The sequence below is a fragment of the Rhineura floridana genome, chromosome 19 (assembly GCF_030035675.1).
Source record: "Rhineura floridana isolate rRhiFlo1 chromosome 19, rRhiFlo1.hap2, whole genome shotgun sequence".
NCBI classification, from domain to species: domain Eukaryota; kingdom Metazoa; phylum Chordata; class Lepidosauria; order Squamata; family Rhineuridae; genus Rhineura; species Rhineura floridana.
The window spans coordinates 21,926,262-21,946,215 of NC_084498.1; the positions used below are offsets into that span (position 1 = coordinate 21,926,262).

The 19,954-nt window shown below is 48.3% G+C and overlaps 2 protein-coding genes across 4 annotated transcripts in view; one reads left to right on the top strand and one right to left on the bottom strand.

Annotated features, from left to right (window-relative positions):
• The window catches only part of TESC (tescalcin), a 39,462-nt gene extending 37,413 nt beyond the window's left edge, over window positions 1–2,049 (top strand). For both annotated transcript variants that reach the window (XM_061602570.1, XM_061602569.1), the window contains exons 7-8: window positions 691–738; window positions 1,724–2,049. In XM_061602570.1, the coding sequence (XP_061458554.1) occupies window positions 691–738; window positions 1,724–1,801 (126 nt within the window). In that variant the 3' untranslated portion in view covers window positions 1,802–2,049. The remainder of the gene's footprint in view (window positions 1–690; window positions 739–1,723) is intronic.
• Window positions 2,050–3,155: 1,106 nt separating this feature from the next.
• FBXW8 (F-box and WD repeat domain containing 8) overlaps window positions 3,156–19,954 on the bottom strand; it is a 78,682-nt gene continuing 61,883 nt past the window's right edge. For both annotated transcript variants that reach the window (XM_061602897.1, XM_061602898.1), the window contains exons 8-11: window positions 16,147–16,274; window positions 7,891–8,064; window positions 5,085–5,201; window positions 3,156–3,946 (exon numbers count right to left, since the gene is read on the bottom strand). In XM_061602897.1, coding sequence (XP_061458881.1) covers window positions 3,802–3,946; window positions 5,085–5,201; window positions 7,891–8,064; window positions 16,147–16,274 — 564 coding nt within the window. In that variant the 3' untranslated portion in view covers window positions 3,156–3,801. The remainder of the gene's footprint in view (window positions 3,947–5,084; window positions 5,202–7,890; window positions 8,065–16,146; window positions 16,275–19,954) is intronic.

Genomic DNA, 19,954 nt, shown 5'->3' on the forward strand with positions numbered 1-19,954 from the left:
TGCAGACGATCACCCTGGCCCAATCTGTCGTTCTGCGTTCTTGTCTCCCTCTGGGAAGGGGAGGTGGAGACCATGCGTTGCCTCTTCTAATGTTCTCAGCAGATGACAGAGATTTCAACACCCCTTCTGCCCCACTGATTGGCCCCTGCAAATAACTCCCCCCTCCATTAGCATGTAGCTGCTCCCCCTCCCCAAATTTAAAACGAGTTCAGAGAGCAAAGTCAGATGCTGAAATCATGAGACTTTGTCAGTTTCACAACTCATGTTTTGTGTAGAGCAGGACACAAGGGACAGCGCTAAATTTCCTGCGTCCATCTCCATGACTGAGCAACCCCCCCTTTTTTGCAAGACATATAAAATAATCCATATTCATTGTATATAAATGTTGTGATTTGCCTACAGCTTATTGTTGTTGATGCCCGGCCAATTTTCTTGATCTCTTGTTTTTTTTGGGGGGGGGGGTTAAAATGTTTTGTTGTGGTTTTTACGGATATTGTGCATTATGATTATTGCTGTAGGCCACTTTGAAAGGTTTTGCCTGCAAAAACGGTGGCACATAAGTTTTTTTTATTTAAATAAATAAAGAGTTCTGAGTGTGAGCTGCAGGCTCTCTCCAGGTTTTTGAAGAATGCCTTCTCTCTCCTTGTAGGGTACCTGTCTCCCAAAGTAATGTTTCCTTTCTAATTTCAGGAGCCAGATCAAGTATATGAGGGGATCACATTTGAAGACTTCCTTAAGGTCAGAGCCGATGCTTGTGTTATTTCCTGGTTGCACCCTGGGTCATGGTGTGGCACGCTGGCAACTGACTACCAGGGACTGACGGGAGGAGGGCACAGCTCTTGGGACAGGAGACAGAAAGAGACTTTTGATTTCCAGAAGTGGAGAAATCAAATCTTGCAGAACAACAGGAATTTGATTCATTTCCACTGTACATCAGGTTGTATCCAACAGTAACCATTCCGAAAGGCTGGCGCAACTAGGTATGTGTAGCCTGGGGTAAACGAGGGGAAACGATTGCAAGTAATTGTTGAAGGGCAGTCCTATGAAAAGGCTTGTTAGCTGTTGCTGTAGGATGGTAAACCTCTAGATCAGCCTTTCCCAACCGGTGTGCCTCCAGATGTTGCTGGACCACAACTCCCATCAGCCTCCCATTGGCAATACTGGCTGAGGCTGATGGGCGTTGTGGTCCAACAACATCTGGAGGCACACTGGTTGGGAAAGGCTGCTCTAGATGTTGGCCTCCAACTCCCAGGGTCAAGAGCTGATCGGAGTTGGAGTCCAACAAGACCTGGGGGGGGCCACAGCTTCCCCATCCCTGCTGCAGAGAGTAGAACTAGATCAAATGGGCTTAAGCTGCAAGAGGGTAGATTTCAGCTGATCGTTTTTAGGAGGAACATCACAATAATGAGAGCAGCTTGACAATGGAATCCAGTACCTGGGTGCAGGTGGCCTCTCCTTGGCTGGAGGTCTTCCATCTGTAAGGGATGCTCTAGCTCTGAACAGGTTTGCTACCAAGACCCCCCACCCCAGCACAAACCTCTTTGATTCTTGAGTGGCCTTGCAGAGTAGCAAGTACCGTATTCTGCAGTGTAACGGCAACGTAGCTTTTGTTTTTGGCCCACAGCATTCAAAGCTGCCAGTTGTAGCTTTGGAAAAAACCAACCGGGCCACGACCTGCATCTCATCTCCATTTCCTTTTCCTTTTGTCCCCCTCTGCTGGCAGATATGGGAAGGAATCGACATTGAGACCAAGATGCACGTCCGCTTCCTAACCATGGAGCCGATGGCGATTTGCTACTGACCATGGAGAAGCTGGGACAGAGACATTGGTGCCTTGTGGAGTGGCCCGGGGCAAGGGGGAAAAGAAGTCAGGCGGTCGATACGGGTATTTCAGGGGGTCAGCGCACCTCCCAGATCTTGGGCAGTTTGTTCCTGGGTTTGGAGTCGAGAGCTCTGGCCTGCCTTTACAGGTTCTCCCGCTCACTTGATTTGTCAACGTGAAGAAGCCGCAGTAGCCTCAAATAGCCAATAAAGCAGGTTTTGTTTTCATGTCTTGGGATAGAGCTGTTCTTGGGGATCCTGTGGTCAAGGTCAGGTTTATCTACAGAGTCACAGACGCATTGTAAAATACAACGGCAGGAATAGACCCCCCGACCCCAAGAGAACATGGGCTATTACATACAGCATGAAACCTGCTTTCCTGTTTTCTTCCTAGTTGGTCTGGTGGAGCCTAATGCACACCACATACCCGGTTTTAACAGCATTGCCCATGCCCCTTCCACAGCTGACAACAAATGGGCCACCTTACTGTCAAGGACCTCCTCCCTGCATGCCTAGTTAAGCCCACCAACTTCCCCCTTTGGCCAAGCACCACCCACCTAATGTATCCCCGGTGTCATATATGACATCAGGCATGGGGGGTAGTTAAAGAGGCAACCGGGCTGAAAGGGGGTTTGCAGTTCAGCTGAAAGGTGGCACCTGCAAAAGCCCTGAGCCGTGGCCTTGTGCCCCACCACGCTTTGCAAGCACTGACAACCAGCTGATCGTCTGCGCAGGGAGGGGGGAAAAAAAGAGGTCACCTGACATCCCTGTGACCGCAGCGGCTATGTTATCTCTCCATTGTTGCTTCTGAATACCAGTTACTGGGAATCACAGGTGGGAGAGATGCTGTTGCACTCAGGCCCAGCTTGCGGGTTTCCCACTAAGGCCTCTGGCTGGCCACTGGGTAAGGAGGCGGCTGGACTGGGTGAGCTTTTGGCCTGATCCAGCAGGCCTCTCCTTGCGTGCAAAGGCCTCGCCCGCGTTTGCTCTCACAGAACTGACCAAAGAGCAACATAAGCAAGAAACCTTGGAAGAAATACAGCCTCAAAGGCGGCTGTTGAAGGGACGAGTGGGCGTTGCAAAAATTCCCCCATTCTATCACCTGGGATGTACAGTGTGCAGCCTGATGAGCACCACCACTTCCACTTTGGCCAAACGTACCTTGGCCGCTGCTCCTTCTCAGCAGCTGAGGTCCCCCCGTTTGCAAAATGCCTCCCCTCTAGATGCTCTGGCCTTCCTCCTCCGGGCCTTGCAGCCACCTCTTAAGTTTCTAATAATAAGCGAGAACATTCAAACCACGTCCAAAACAATGAAACAGCATTGTGGAAACTCTGGCATGGCTCACTGAGGTTTGCAGAACGCCAGTGGCAATTTAATAAATCTGGTTTCTTAACAACAAACAACAACAGATAGAAAAGATTGGTTTTTGTGTTTCAGGATGTCCACAATCACGTTCTTCACAAGTGTGTTTCAGGAGCCATTTGGCAGGGACTTTGGTCCTGAAGGAGCACTGCTGAAAAGGTTAAGCGACGCTCTTGTGCTTTCAGGAAACACTGTCGTTCCCCCGCTTCACCATCCCGCCAGTTGTGGGTCCAGCCCTCGTTTCTCACCACCCCCCATACATAACCTAAAAGATTGGGACTTGGGGAAAAAGTTACAAAGTCCAGTTTCTCTGCTCACTTCCTCCTCCTCCTCCTCCTCACCTCTGCTGCTCTGGGCCAGCACCTCTCCTCCAATCCCATCGTGTCATATCCGGGCTTTGCACAGCACCGGCGCTTGCCTGTTGCGAGTTCATTCTGCTGCACCCAGATGCATTTTAGGGGCCTCTCTCATCTTCACATTCTCCCCCAAAGTGTTGCAGCAGCATCGCAAAGGCCACTGCAGCTGCCCCAGACACCTTCATGTTAGGGGAGCATGGCCTTCCCGGTCCACGGAGGGTTGGGTCTTTGATCAGCACCTCTTGCGCATTCCCTTTGCTAGCTAGACATCGTCATAGGGGACTGCCAGGCCGATATTGTAGTTGTAGCCAGTCACTTCGTTATAAGAGGAACGGCAAATAGGAAGGACACTCTCCACAGCCAGCTGGTCCACAGAGAACTCGTACGCATAGATGATTCCCCGATGTCTGATGGAAAAAAGAAGGGGGGGGGGGAGAGACAGAGAACAGATTAGTATGCCACTTGATTTTGCATGAACACAACTCTCAACAGCCTGAACCACCCCAGACGCAGCTGCAGTCATTAATCATGCCAACTGGATTACTGCAGTGTGCTCTTGGTGGGGCTGCCCTTGAAGACACGCCTATTTACCCTGGCCTTTGACACCTGAGATATGTATTTTCAGGACCTGCCCTATTCCAATGACTGTAATTTGTTTTAAACTGTGTTTAATTGCTGTAACCCACCCTGGGCCTTCACAGTGAAGGATGGGTAAGAAATCAAATCATCATGATCATCAAATCATAGAATAGCAGAGCTGGAAGGGGCCTATAAAGCCATCAAGTCCACCTCCCTGCTCAATGCAGGAATCTAAATCACAGCATTCCCGACAGATGGCTGTCCAGCTGCCTCTTGAAGGCCTCCAGTGTCGGACAGCCCACTACCTCTCTAGGTCATTGGTTCCATTGTCGTACGGCTCCAACAGTTAGGAAGTTTTTCATGTCCAGTCGAAATCTGGCTTCCTGCAACCTGAGCCCATTATTCCGCGTCCTGCACTCTGGGACGATCGAGAAGAGATTCCGGCCCTCCTCTGTATGACAACCTTTTATGTACTTGAAGAGTGCTATCATCTCTCCCTTCAGTCTTCTCTCAAGGCTAAACATGCCCAGTTCTTTCAGTCTCTCCTCATGGGGCTTTGTTTCCAGTCCCCTGATCATCCTTGTTGCCCTCCTCCGAACCTGTTCTAGTTTGTCTGCATCCTTCTTGAAGTGTGGAGACCAGAACTGGACACAGTATTGAAGACAATAATAATAATAATAATAATAAAAATAATCTGGTTTGCACAACCCATAGCACAGTCTGCTTGCCCTTCCGGCTTCTCAGATTCTTTCTCCTTTTTAATGCATCTAGAAGGGCCGTAGCTCAACAGCAGAGCACCTGCCTTGCATGCAGAAGGTGCGAGGCTCAATCCCAATCATCTCCAGGTAGAGCTGGGAGAGAACTCTGCCTGGAACCCTGGAGAGCGGCTGTCAGTCTGTGCAGATGATATTGAGCTAGATGGGCCAATAGTCTGACTCGGGATAAGGCAGCTTCCTACGTTCTCACCTTCTGTGAGCTGTCAAGTCATCATCCATGATGCTGGCACCTCGGGGAACCTTTTCATTGGGAATATTGGCGGTGATGAGGCTGTGACTGTTGAACCAGATGTGGCGGACTGGATGCCTGGATTAAAAAAAAAAAGGAGCATGGATTTGATTGGTGGCTTTTTATTTTTTTATATACCTTAATGAGAGTCATGATTAAACTATCTAAACACGATATTGAAGTTCTTTTTAATAGATCCCCCTCCCCCGGTAGAAAGATATTGTCATTCAAATGCATGGTTAATTGGGACAAATCTACACACATGCACAAAAGGCTAAATGAAAAAAATGGATTTCAATTCACAAATGAGGACATGAATGCTGTAACAGCAGGGGGGAAAGCAAATAGGCTGAGCCAAATTAACATGTTATTTGCATAATCTGTGCCTCTTGACTCATCTCTTTGCAGGTGGATTTCCAATGGATACAGATCAACACACAAACATCAATACCAGCACTCTGAACTATTGTCTTTTCACTTTTAAAAATAAGGCTCATCTCCAACTAAGTTGCACTTGGAGAAGGCCCACTGAAGTAAATGGACTTGAGTTAGTCACATCCATTGATTTCAATGGGTCTACTCTGAGTATGACTTAGTTGGGAGTTTTGAGTTAAGACATTCCAGTTTGCTGCATATCATAACAATCACCCCATTAGCACTTAGATAACGCCAGAAGGCTCAAAGAATTGCCCATACATTATCAGTAAACCTTACAACTCCTCTCTAAAGGTGGACCAATATTGTTATCCACCCATGCTGCAGGTGGACAGAGTGAGGCTGAAGACAGTGGTTTGCCTCGGGCCTGATGAGCACATGGCACAGGTGAACTAGTTCACAGCTTGGCCTCTTAGCTACCATACTAAATTGACTTTCTTGCTGTTCTGGACATTTAGAAAGAAGGTTTCTTTGTTTTTTTAATGAGGCTTTTAAAGAAAAACAGCATTAATTTAAAAAGCAAAATATTGTTGGCAATTTTTTTCTGCATTACTACATTTTCTCTGCCCTTCCCCTACTGTCACCTGGTGTGAGATGAGACTGCAGCAGACATGAGATGCGACTGCAGGACTGACCCCGTTGGTTCCTGCTGAGAGACCATCTCTATTTGGCTGCTTCTCTCCTTAATCTGTTTTAAGCTGGGCATTATAAGGACTTTGTAACTTTAAGAAGTGGTACCCAAGTTTGTTCGTTTTCCTCTTCCCTCCTCAACCCTTCTTCGTGTCAAACCTTTGAGAGTGTCACACCTGCGGACAGGGATGGTCTTGTTTGTTATCAGTCTTACATAAACCACTCTGCAAACCTTTTCAGCTTAAGACCGTGGTAAAAATGGAGTAAAATAAACACATTCTACCTCAACCTGCTTCTCCTGTGCAAATCAGGGCCAGGAATGTGCAATAAGAAAAGATTCTTTTTTGGGGGGGGGGGGAGGGAGCTCCTGTTGATCTTCCCGCTCCAGATCTGATAAGTATCTTTATTCACCTAAAACATCTACACAGCAAGTTGCCCACTCCTAGCCCCAATCTGCACAGGGGAATATGCAGACAGGTTTTAAAAAGCTGCAACGGTTGATTCCACCCTTAATCTGCAGAGCACACATCAAGTGCGGTGCAGGATGCTGCTGAAAATAGAAAGCTGGTTCTTAAACAACTTCCAATCACCAGCAACTAACTATGCTCTTGACAGGAAAAAAAATAGTCTTGTAGCCCCGGAGAGAGAGGCTTCCATCCAAACAAACAGAGAATCAAAAAATGCTGCTTTTGGCGCCACCAAGTGGAGTGTTGCTGAAATGCAGCCAGAACCCAGAGAGTCCTGAAGCAAGGCAAAACTGAAACGTCAATTGCGAGTTTTTTAAAGGGGAGGGAATCTGTGAGCTTCCAAAAGTTGCTGGACCCCAACGTCCCAGCCAGCATGGCCAATGGTCAGGGATGATGGGAGCTGTTGTCCAACAACATCCGGAGGGCCTCAATATCCCCATCTCTGACTTACGATGGTGGTTGGATCAAGACCCCTTCCTGGAAGGCCACAATAAAATACAGATACCCCCAAATTATTGTTTTATACAAAGGTGCGGGCCAGGTAGGAATAGACACTGCAACATTCTGTTGCAGATCCGCCTTGTGATTTCTGCAACGCCAACATCGCATACGGCTTTTAAAAAGCATAAAAAGCCCAGTTCCTTCTGCAAAGAGTCCATTACTTAAAAGTTGACCAAGCAGAGAAAACCAAGGAAGGGAAATAGATGCAGGAGTAAAAACAGGGCGGGAAATGCATTCGTTTCCATCACACGTACTCAGGCTTCATTGCACTGGGCCACGGGGATCAACTAGACTGATCGACCACCATCAACTTGATTTATGCACAGGGGGGCAGGAGGCAGGCTTGGAGCAGCCGACAGTGGTGGCTGGTGCTCTCTGGGACAGATGGGGGGGGGAAAGCAGGGGGCCCGACAGAAGGTGGAGCCAGAACCCACGACTGCTGGAGCCAGCTAATGCTAGTTTTGTCCCATCCTCCTCCCTGCTGAGGTCTGCAAAGGTCTGGCAGACAGTGCAACACTGGTTGTGAGTAAAGGCAGGCAGGGGTTGCTGGGGCAGTGCCCCATTTGGTCTAATGCAGGGGGGGGACCTTTGGCCCTCCAGATGTTGCAGAACTACAACTCCCATCAGTGCTAGCAAGCACGGCCAACGGCCCAGGGGCGGTGGGAGTTGTAGTTCAGCAACGTCTGGAGGACCCAAAGTTCCCCAGACCTTCTCTAACAGGCAGCTGACTTTACCTGGCGTGCATTTCCCAGAGTTTGGTGCCCATCCGCTGGTCCCACACGCACACCAGCCCCTCTTCCCCTCCGCTGACAATCTTCCAGTCGTCCATTTGCACGGAAGAGACTCCCAGCTGGTGGCCGTAGAGGGAGCAAACGGGCTTGCTTCTGCGAAGGTCATACACCCTCACCCTAAAAGGAGAACGGAAGCACAGTGAATTCTTGCCGCACATGCATTGGCAGATAGTTGGCACCATGTTAGGCACACCGCTGGCTCTGCAGGTAGGGCCTTAACCAGCCTCTCTTGCTAGGTGAGCCAACCCGATGCCTACGGGAAGCCCACAAGAACGACCTGAGCAAGCGGTACTGAAAGGCACACGACCGTCAACAGTGAAGGGAGAACACAGCCACCATGGTTAGTGGCCACTGACAGCCTTATCCTCTAATGAATTTGTCTAATCCCCTTAAAAATCCCCAGATCAAAGGTTCATCGAGGCTAGCATCCTGCTCTCACGGTGCCCAACGAGATGCTCCAGTGGGAAACCTGCTGATCCTTTGTTCTGCTGAGCCAGGCATGGAGAATCTGTGCCCCTCCTGGTGTCACTGGACTACATCTCCCATCATCCCTGACCCCGCTGGGTGGGGCTGCTGGGAGCTGGACTCTAACAGCTCACCGAGAGAGGGGCAGGGTGCTAGGCAACCTAACAGAGAATTTAGGATGCTGCTTTATACCAGAGTCGGAGTCTTGCTCTGCCTAAGGATCAGCATGGGGATCGGCTCAATCCCCGCGTGGCTTGCAGAGTCAGGAGCCCTGAAACCTGCCCCTTAATCCCTCTTTTCACCCTGAGGGCCGCATTCCCTTCTAGACAACCTTCCGAGGCCAACATGCTAGTGGTGGGCAGAGGTAAGGAACGAATTCTACAATACACTAGTATCTGCGCAAGCTCACGTGCTCCTGTCTGTCTTCAGCCCGGCAAGCAAGGGGTATTCGTGGTTATCAAGACATGTCTGAACCCGGCAAAAACACTCTGGGTGCAAACCAGGTCCAGCTGAAGGGGGCAGGGCTTGCAGAGAGGTGTGTGTGTGGCCTAAGGAGAGTTCCAAGGGCCAGACAGAAGGGCTTAGAGGGCCGCATTTCGGCCAAGGGCCTGAGGCTCCCCCCACTCTTGGGCTAGAGCAGCCTTTCCCAATCGGTGTGCCTCCAGATGTTGTTGGACCACAATTCCCATCTTTCCTGACCATTGGCAATGCTGGCTGAGGCTGAAATATGAAATAAATAAATAAATAAATAAATATGAAATATGAAATAAATAAATAAATAAAACATCTGGAGGCACACTGGCTGGGAAAGGCTGGGCTTGAGGCTCCAGAAGAGTTGAGCAAGATTAAAAACCCAGCAGATCGCCGAAGGTGGTGCTAAAACAACCACCGCAAGCCCACAACGCAGAGAGGCAAACGGGCACCGCCGCAGAGGCTGTTGGAAAAGAAATGGAAGCTAATCCTCGGGAAATGATGAACTGCAGGCGCTCGGACGCCCGGGTGGATTGCAGCCCAACAAGAGGATGTTTTCGGTGCCAGAACATTCTTTGTTCAGGATTCCTGCTCTGAGATGGAGGCTGTTCCAATTTTTTTTTGAAAAAAAGAAGCCTCCCTTTTCTTCCTCCTCCTCCTCTTCCTCCTCCCCCGTTACCCTTCTCTAATGAGAGCGCTTCACAGGAGTCTGTGAATAACTCTATTCCAACAATTAAAACCAAGCGCACCAGAGAAGAAACAAAACCATGACAAAGGCTCCCGACCAGGCAGAATCCATCTGACAGGCTGAAACAGGGAGGGGAGCATGTGCTCAGGCTGGGGGTCTCGCAACACCTCGGCGTCACTTGTCAGAACATCCACAGATGGAGTAAACAAAGCCTGGAGCCCCCTCTTGACTAAGTGGAGGGGGGTGGGGGCTCTACAGACCTCGGCGCTGGGCAAAAAAAGCGGAACTGCTTCCAAGCCCTGTCCCTGACAGCACGCATGGACTGGCGCTCTGCCTGCCGGCGCCACGTATGATAATCAGGCTGTCTTCAATTTCCCCGAGCCCTGGCTGAGTCTTTGCGGTTTCATTAGCGAAGACCCGGCTTCCAGGCATTCGCGTCCAGGAAAAACAAAAGATGCTTTCAAGTTGTTTGGGAAAGAACAGGGGACGGGAGGGGAATCACATGAGCACATAGGAAGAGCCCGGCTGCTGGATCAGGCCAGTGGCTCACCTAGTCCAGCATCCTGTTCTCACAGTAGCCAACCAGATGCCTCTGGGTAGCCCGCAAGCAGGACCTGAATGCAACAGTGCCTCTTCCCCACTTGCGATTCCCAGCGAGTGGCATTCAGGGGCAGGCCGCCTCCATAGCGGAGGCAGAAGCGTATAGACGATGTCAGTTGACTCCCAGAATCCAGAGAGAGGCTAAGCATTTAAATCTTTTAAATAGGTTTTGTGTTTAATTGGGTTTGTTTATTACTTATTTATTAAATTTATATCCCGCCCTCCCTCCCAGGAGGAGCCCAGGGCGGCAAACAAAAACACTAAAAGCACCTTAAAAACAGAAACAAGACTTAAAAACAAAAGACATTAAAACATATTAAAACAAAGCATCTTTAAAAACTTATTAAAACAAAACATCTTTAAAAAAGAAAAGCTTTAAAAACATCTTAAAAAGTAATTCCAACCCAGATGCATACTGGGATGATAAGGTCTCTACTTAAAAGGCTTGTTGAAAGAGAAAGGTCTTCAGTAGGCGCCAAAAATATAACAGAGATGGCGCCTGTCTAGTATTTCAGGGGAGGGGATTCCACAGGGTCAGTGGCACTTTGTTTTATCACTGATGTGTTTGCTGCCCTGGGTGCCTTTGGAAGGAAGGGCAGGATATCAATTTAATTCATCATCATCATCATCATCATCTTCTGGTGCACTGGAAATAGGGCTTCGGCGCTTTGCAAAGTCCTTTGACCCTCCTGAACTCTGGGCCAAACACAGGCGGTCGCTCTCAGGCGGGGTCTGCAATACGCAGCAGAATTAAATGTTCCAGCAGACAGACAGCCTCCCTTTGAGGAAAGGCTGTAGTGGCAAAGCATCCACTTTGCATGCAGAAGGTCCCTGGTTCAGCCCCCGGCATCTCCAGGTAGGGCTTAGGAGTGTCTCCCAGCCAAATCCCTGGAGAGGCTGCTGCCAGTCAGTGCAAGCAATACTGAGCTAGACGGACCAGCGGTCTCGCTCCCTATGAGGCAGCTTCCTACGTTCTTATGTCCTGAGCGGCAGAGCACCTTCTTTGCATGCAGAGTTGCCAAGCCCAGTCCCTGGCATCTCCAGTTCAAAGGATCAGGTGGCACAGGATGGGAAAGCGCTTGGGAAGTCACTGCCACTTGGAGTTGGCCAGTTCTGGACAAGATGGGCAGGCAGCTTGATCCGGTATAAGACAGCGTCCCCTGCTCCTATCACCCTGCAGAAGACTGAATTAACACAAGTCAACATTACTATCGAGCACTAAGTGTATTTAGCTTTCTGTTTCTAGGTCACCTCGAACCTTAACAAGCCAAATATAATAAATTATACATTTATTATACAACCTTAAAAATAAAAAAATAAAGCATCCTAGGATGCTGAAATGGTAGAGTGAGCGGCACCTTCGGCAGGCGACAGAATCTCATCCTTCAGTGCTCTCTGTGGTTGGCTGGTTTTTAAAAATCCCTGCAAGCAGAAATCTAGCACGGTAAGGCAAACAATTCTCAACTAGCCCTGCTACACTAGTTTTCTACTTGGATGGATCTTGTTTGTTTAACATCGAGGGACACTCAAACGAGGAGATCTGCCTGCCTGCTTGCCGTCTGAAATGGTGCAGTGCCTTCTGTCTGTAAGGGTAAACCAGGCCCCAGCTGGCATCAGGAGGAGAACAAATGGTATAGCTCCACAGCATTTTCTGGCTTAGAGGAAGTGAGCTGGGGTTGCAGGGCAGGAAAGAAAACGCCTGCATGATCCAGTCATGATCTGCTTGCCTTAACAAGCCAATAGCATAAGGGGTCCTGCTATGAATGAAGCTGGTGGTGGCAAAGAAGTTCTTACGCCTCACGCGTCTCATGTCCTGGGAGGCAGGACTGAGAAGACAAGAGCACCTCCAGACTGTTGTCATTTTGCAGAAAGGATTCCAGCGCACTCTGGAAATTTAGGTTTGTGCAACTCAAGTGGATTCAAGTACTCTCTCGCGCAAGTGTGTGTGTGTCCCTTTGTCCCTCCAAGGTTCTGTGGCACTACAGTTTCCCATCACCTCAGCCATTGGCCATGCTTGCTAGGGCTGATGGGGGAATTGCGGCTCAACAACATCTGGAAGGGCCAAAAGTCCCCCGCACCTGCCCCAGTGTAATTAATCTACGTTAAAAAGGCAAACGCCCACATTTGGACATTTTGCGGTGAGGAAAATGAAAAGGGAAATGTGAGAGGAAAATGCATGAACACCTCACAAGCACATCAGGACAAATGCTCGATAAAACAGGTCGCCAGGAGGAGCCCTGTGTCTCTTGCTTTTTGCAGATTTAGGAAAGGGGCGAATGCACACTTTGGTCCCATCTACACTACACAGTTAACCTTCATGCAAACTCAGTTTTTTTTAAAAAAATCCCACTGGCTGTCTTTGTTTTGTACCTCAGTGAGATTTCCAGTGGAAGGATGGGGCAACTTTGTCCCCCAGAGACTGTTCTTTCTGTGTTGTCAGAATAAGAGAGCTTGACAATGCCAAAGCACCTTCAGCTAAAAACACACACCACTTATTCAGAGGAGGTCGAATTTTTCTGAGCAGTCTACCCTGGCCCCTTCCCCACGCTTACTGAGAACACCACAATTTCTGAGGTATATATGGAGACCCCTGTGGTGTTTTGCTTCCAGACAGAAAACAGTAAAGCGGTAACCGGCTAAAATTTGGGGGTGTTGTACTGGTGACAGTTTGTGACAAAGTCCTAAGAGGACAACCCTGTAGGTCTACTCATGTTTAAACCACACAATAAAAGTGCATCTGAGGCACACCATTGCCCCCAGGGCTTTTTGCTGGGGTATGTTTGGACCCCAGTGGTTTCCTCCCCCCCCCAAAGGAAAATGGTAAGCGGTACCTGGCTGAAATTTGGGGATGTTTCACAGATTAAAATTTGTGACAATGTCCTAGAAGGACATCCCTGTAAGTCTACTTATGTGCAAATTACACAATGAAAAGTGCACCTGTGGTCAAAATGGACCCCAAAAGGCAGCATGAAGGTATCATACCACTTTATACAGCCATGTCTTCCTCCAGAGCATCCTGGGAACTGTGTTGGTTAAGGGTGCCGAGAACTGTGAGGAGAACCTTCTCACAGAGCTACAATTCTCTGGGAAAGAGGGACAGATTGTTAAGCCACTCTGGGAACTGTAGTTCTGTGAGGGGGACAGGAGTGTCTCATAACTACTGCCAGCACCCCTTAACAAACTAGAGTTTCCAGAATGCTTTGGGGGAAGACATGACTGCGTGAAGTGGTACGAGACTGCTTTAAACATGTAAGGCAAATGGAGTCCTAACCTCTTATACTTTCTGTGCCAAGTCTCCGCATATTTTGCTTAGGTTGCATATTAGTTGACAAAGGAAGTAACCATTTGGCCAAGTTGTGTTTTTGCAAGCTTCTGTCCCCCACCCCCCGCCGGTCGAACCTGAGCTCTGAAAATTTGGGAAGGATAAACTACATGCCTCACGCAATCTGATGCCGAAGCAAACTGCCACCTGCAGTCTGATGTCTCCTCACTGGCGGCGGGGGGGGGGGGGAGAGGAAGGTGTGAAAAGGGGAAGGAGAGAGCGATTAGTGACTGGCCTCTTGCCACCGTACAACATCCCTTCACTGCGATGCAATGGACCATTTAAATAATTAACACCCCATGTCTTTAAAAAAAAAAAGCAACAGGGGTGAATCTAAAAATTGGACTTTAAGTTTTTCTTAAAAACCACTTTAATCCTTTCATGCTGTTAACTCTGCACACTTCCGTGTCTGCCAACAGACACTGAGCGGCGGGAGGGAAAGGAGTTGAACAGAAAGACTGGCCAAGCTGAGGAGATAAAGAAAAGGCTGCTAATCAGCTAAACAGAACCCGGAATCCGTTCACATGAAAATCCTCCTCTTTATTTTCAGCCACCGGAGAGACATCGCTGAGTCCCAACGTACAGTTTTGTCACTGGTGATGATGGTAAGGGGCGAACTCTTTCCGGCGTGCGCTACTTCTCCCTTAGGTTAATTTTTCTACTTCGGGTTCTCGGGACGCGAGGTTTAAAACGCCAAAATCATTTTGTGTGTGTGTGTGTGTTTAGGTCCGCAGGAAAGGGGAAGGCATTCCAAGAGCCCTCGCGGGGCTGTACACCAACTGTGTCCACCAAACGGCTTATAAAATACAAAGATTGTTTTAGAAGGGGGCGGCAAGGAGGAAATCTTCCCACCCAAACAAACCCAAAGCAAAACAGGGTGTACTGTCCAACCATTACTTGATACTCACATTCTCTCCAAAGTTTGCACAGACTCCTGCACATGGCATCCCGCACAATTCTCGACAGATTAAAATTTGCTTTAGCTGCAGGGAAAGTAAGCGCTGGCTATCTAAAACACCATGCAGGATGAGTGGACTGTGCCCCTGCGCCATCCTGATGGCAGCATCTATGCATTTAGATATGGGATGGGTCAAGGTATCTTCCAGGAGAGGAAATTTTATTTGAATTGTATCGCTGCTCTTCCATTTTATGCTGAAGAATTCTGTTTTCTTGTAATATGATCTGTTTTTAAATATGTATTCTGTATTTTCTTATATTTGTTTAATTGTGGTGGCCTACGGCTTTGAACAATAAAGATTTCTTCACTCCTCAGTCTAGATTTTTTTTAAAAAAACAGAGCAAAAGCTGCTCTAAGGAGGTGCTTTGGTAGGGTTCCCACCTCAAGGCTGCCCCAAGACATGTGGGAAGGGCCGCAGCTCAGCGGTACAGCATCAGCCTTGCATGCAGAAGGTCCCAGGTTCGATTCCTGGCTGGGACAGAATCCAGTCTTGAAATCCTGGCGGGCCGCTGCCAGCCAGTGCAATACTATACTGAGCTAGATGAAGCAATGGGTCTGACTCTTCATAAGGTAGCTTCCTGTGTTCTGCTACCAGAAGCAAATTAAAGTATCTCGCCGCCACCGCCCCTTCCCCCTGCGGCAGGGTCCACGTGCAAAACCCAAGCAGACATCCTCATTCATGGCGAATAAGGCTGTCTGTGGCTACTGGGGTTAAGGATAGATCACACGTGAATATGGGGATCTGAATATATCAAACAAGAAAAGCAGACTTTAAATACTTATTCCAATGGCACTGGTATCACCAGTTAATTAGACAAATACACATTAAAAGGAGCGCTCCTTTGGTGTTTTGCCTCAAAAGCGAAAACAAATACCCAGGCCTGGGTGAGGGCCATTATATATTATATATAATCTGCTGTTGCTAAAAAAACCTGCTTCTTTTTTTCCCTTTTGGGGCACTAACCAGTATTATTTGTATTTTTGTCTTAGGCTTCATGCACTTCGCCACTGAGGAAGACAGGCTGTCAAAACGTGTCTGGCTAAAACACCACAGGAGCACTGTTTTCAATACGTACTCGCTTTATTAGCTGGTGATATATGTGCCACTGGAATAAGTATTTACAGTTTGCTGTTGTGGTTTCATATATTCAGATTCTCATATTCAGGAATTATCTCTCCTTAACTCATTTTTTCCTGAACCTTTGCATTCGTTAAGGATCAGCAACTTTTTTCTCTTTTACCCGTGGCTACTAGCCATGATAGCTATTCTCTGCTTCTATAGTTGGAGGCGGTACGCAGGAGGGGAGAGCACTCCTGCGTACAGGTCCTGCTTGCGGCCTTCCGATGGGCATCTGGTTGGCCTCTGTGAGAACAGGATGCTGGACTAGGTGGGCCGCTGGCCTGATCTAGCAGGCCTTTTCTTGTGTTCTTATGACTAGCTGATCAATCTAACTTTGACATTATGTCCACCATGGCACTTAAGTGTAGAAAGTTAGGTTAGGGGGCACAGGACAGTTATCTTTCCCCATATGTACCTGCCTGGACCCTGAGACTGTCAAACATATATATATATATACATATCTGATACATCTATCCTAACCAAATGGCACACACAGCTCAGCCTGTGCCATGTGAGGCAGCTTGCCCGACTGCCTCTTGACAGGGCCGGCCCCTGCCCCACCTCCTGGACGTTACCTCCTGTCTTTGTTCCCAGCCACCAGCATGCAGGGAGGGCTGTCCCGGAGGTTGACGCAGGTGAAGTCTGCCAAGGAGGTGCCGAGCTGTGCCGTGCACTGTCCTGTTTCCAAGCTGTAGAGAAGGATCTGGAAGAAAACACAGCAGAAATGCAGAAATGTCAACTGAGAGCTGCAGTTAGAGCGGGGGCAGAGAGTCTCTGGCTCGGGGACCAAAGTTGGCCTGCGAGGCTGTTTTTCCCCCAACCACGCCCACTTGTCTTCAGCTGATGTCACTGGCCCTCAGGTGGTTCTCCACACCTGCTAAAAAGTGACAAAGCCAGCTGGGGATAGCTAGGTGTGATCAGGTTAACCCATTTGCCCGGAGCCATAACTGCAAGAAGGCACATACCTCATTCGGCCTGTGATCAACAGTAGTATAGTAGCAAATTCAGAAGTGCAGGGTCCATTCATGACAGTCACAGCCACGCCCCCTCTCCCCCCCCTTTTGCTGCTGGGTTGAGAATGAGATCCTTGTTAATGCCTTCTCGCACAATAACAAACGTCCCTTGGAGCCAATCAGCATGAAAGGGATGAGCGTTAGCTACTGAGAAGAGTCTTCTAAGTGGCTGACTCGCTTCCTTTCACTCTGACTGGCTCCAGTCAGCAGGAAAGGACAAGGAAGCATGTTAGAAGACTCTTCCCAGCGGCTAAAACATTCCCCCTTCATGATGATTGGCTCACAGGATGCTGGAGACATAGGGACCCTGCCGGGACCCTGTACCCAAACAAGTAAGGGGTCGAAGACACACACAGCCCCGAGTCCTACATCCCTGGTGATCAACCCCTACTGCCCAAAGGTCCTATTGAAGACATTAATTTTCACGTACATGACCTACAAATTATTTCAGAGTGAGCCCATAGGAAGGCCTTCTCCAGAGCTCAAAGATGGCAGCTTTGGCAACTAATGGATTCAAGGCAGGCGTGACGGGAACCTCTGATTCCAGAACTGTGGACTCTGCCAGCAGCAATCTCTACCCAATGCACACCCACCAAGTAAGCAAAGCCTGGCTTCCCAATTTACAGTCTCCCAACAACAACATCCAGAAATCAAAAGCTTGTAGACCTGAAGTCGAAAGAGATCTCCCCAAACGCTGAATAATTCAACATGCCCCCAAACGCCTTACGACGGCCTTCACCGTGACTTTGAGTTAAAGACCTCAGAGATTAGGAACAACGCAGCATCCATTTCGCAGGCGATTCTGTTCCATGTTACAAGTCCCTTAACGACCTTTACTGTCTCCCCCCGCCCACCGCCACTCACTCTTTTAATAAGGGTGAGCAAATAGGACTTCATTTTCACTGGTTGTTACAGGAGAGCAAAATCAATTATTCATGCCCCGGCTTTCTCTTTTGTTCAGGCAATGCATTAGTCTAATGCCAACTCTTCACGACACAAGTTGGGCTAATCAAAACCCTTGGCCTTCAGCGGATTTGGGGCAGGGGAGGCGGGGATATCTATCAGCAAGGGGGAAAGAGGTAGGCTGAAACTTAAGAACATATGAAGAGCCCTGCTTGATCGGGCCAGTGGCCCATCTAGTCCAACGTCCTGCTCTCACAGTGGCCAACCGGTTGCCCATGAGAGGTCCACCAGAAGGACCTGAGTGCAACAGCACTCTCCCCTCCCGTGACTTCCGGCAACTAGTTTTCAGAAGCCAGCTACCTCTAGCTACGAAGCATAGCCATCATGGCTAGTAGCCACTGATGGCTTTATCCTTATCCACTGATAGCCTTATCCATTGACAGCCTTAGGCGATGAATGGCAACGTGAATAAACATGAATGAATGAAACTTTATTTTTACCCCGCCCTTTTTCCAAACTGGAACTCAGGGCTGTTTACAAATAAAACTACATGTAGTTAAAAGCATACAAAAACATACAATTAAGATACAATTAAACTCTACGCAACCTTAAAACCATGAAACGGGCACTTGAAATACTAAAAAAACAATTTAGAATAATACAAGTAACAGCATAAAACAATAAACAAGCCTTGTAGAGCCCAATCCTAAACACCTTCTATCCCAAACGCCTGTCGGAATAAAAAAGTCTTTACTTGCTGACGGAAGGATGATTTAATCCAGGGATGAGAAAGCTGTGGCCGCCACTAGATGCTGCTGGACTCCAGATCCCATCAGACTTGGCTAGTATGGCCAACGGTCAGGGATGGTGGGAGTTGTAGTCCAACAACATCCAGAGGGCACCGCGTTGGGGAAGATTAGCTCATCAACTAAGGTCACAACCATACCACGCATTTAAAGCATATTTATAACAGTCAAGGCTCCCCCCCTGAAAAAAAAACAACCTGAGAACTATACCTTTCAGAGAGCTAAAATTCCAAACCTCCTTAACTACAGTTCCCAGTGGCATAAATGTTCTTTAACTACTGCCGAAGTGGCATGCAGTAAATGCACTTTAAACTAATGGTGTGTATATGACCTGTGCACACCCAGCTTTACTATGGGTTACTCCTTAAATCAGGGGTACAGGGATCTGTGGCTCTCCGGATGATGATGGACAGCAACTCCCATCAGGCCCAGTGAGCAGGGCCCAATGGTCACACAGAAGTTGTCGACTAGCTAGTCTTAAATGCAATGCTGGGCCTCACACTGTCTCTAAGAAATAGGTGGCCAGCACGTGACTGCTAACACACACACACACACACACACATGCTGGAGATAAGCAGGTGTTTGATTATAAATGTACAGATGAGCTAAGATTTGGAAGACCAAAATCAATGTGTGAGAGAGAATGGAAAGTAGGCTGAAAAAATAGTAAACCTACTCAGAAGAGGCTGTATATGGGCGTGGGGTGGGTGGAATAAAAAATAAAAAAGAGGGGATAAAGCAGTTAATATCTATGAATAATGGATGTTTGATTTAAAAGCAGTTTACTCCAATATGATGTAATTTTTTGACAGCCAGCCAGCCAGACTATTTTTTAGCTTGGTGCCAGGGAAGCCAGTGTTATAGCACAGGGAATGCTAGCCCATCAAGGATCATGGGGGGTGGGGGTGGGGGGAATTGACTTTCCTACCATCCCAAAGGTGACTTTCCATTGGCGAACACACACATGCACAAACACACAAACACACACACACACACACACACAGTCTTAATTCTCACCCAGGTGCTCAGCGTACCTGCACAACATTCGAAAGAGACGACCTGGGGAAATCAGCCGAAGCAAAAGCCCGCCTTCCCAGCCTACGGCAAGGCTAGATCCTCACAGTGTGAGAATAATTATTCTGAGCATCTCCTGGTCTTGCCGTAGAAATTACCAGAGCCGCTTTTGAACCAAAGCAAAGGGCAAGTTTTTTACGTTTGCGTTTGAAGAGAGTCAAAGCGACCGGCCGAAAAAGTCATCACCACCAAATAAGAGCCAGACAGGACGAGCTCTGCCAAAGCACCTGCAGCTAACGCTCTCTCTGCTCTGGACCTTTCCCCACATGCTGCCTGCCAAGTGGAGGGGAGGGAGGGGAATGGCCAAATCACACGGGGTGAAGATGCAGACAGATGTCCGCTGGAGGCAGGAAAGGAGGTCATCAAACTCATTTAACCTATGGACAAAGACAAAGGAGGAAGAGGATCTCTTCCAAACACAATGCTTCCTTTACTAGGGCAGAGTTGGGAAAGGTAGGAAAGCAAGAAATAGAGCAGAGTGTCTTGGCTTTGGTGCATTTAGAGCAGGGTTTCCCAAACTGTGCTCGATCTTTTCTCCTGTAAATCAAACTCCCTATAAACCAGCACACTGATTATTCTTGCTCAGA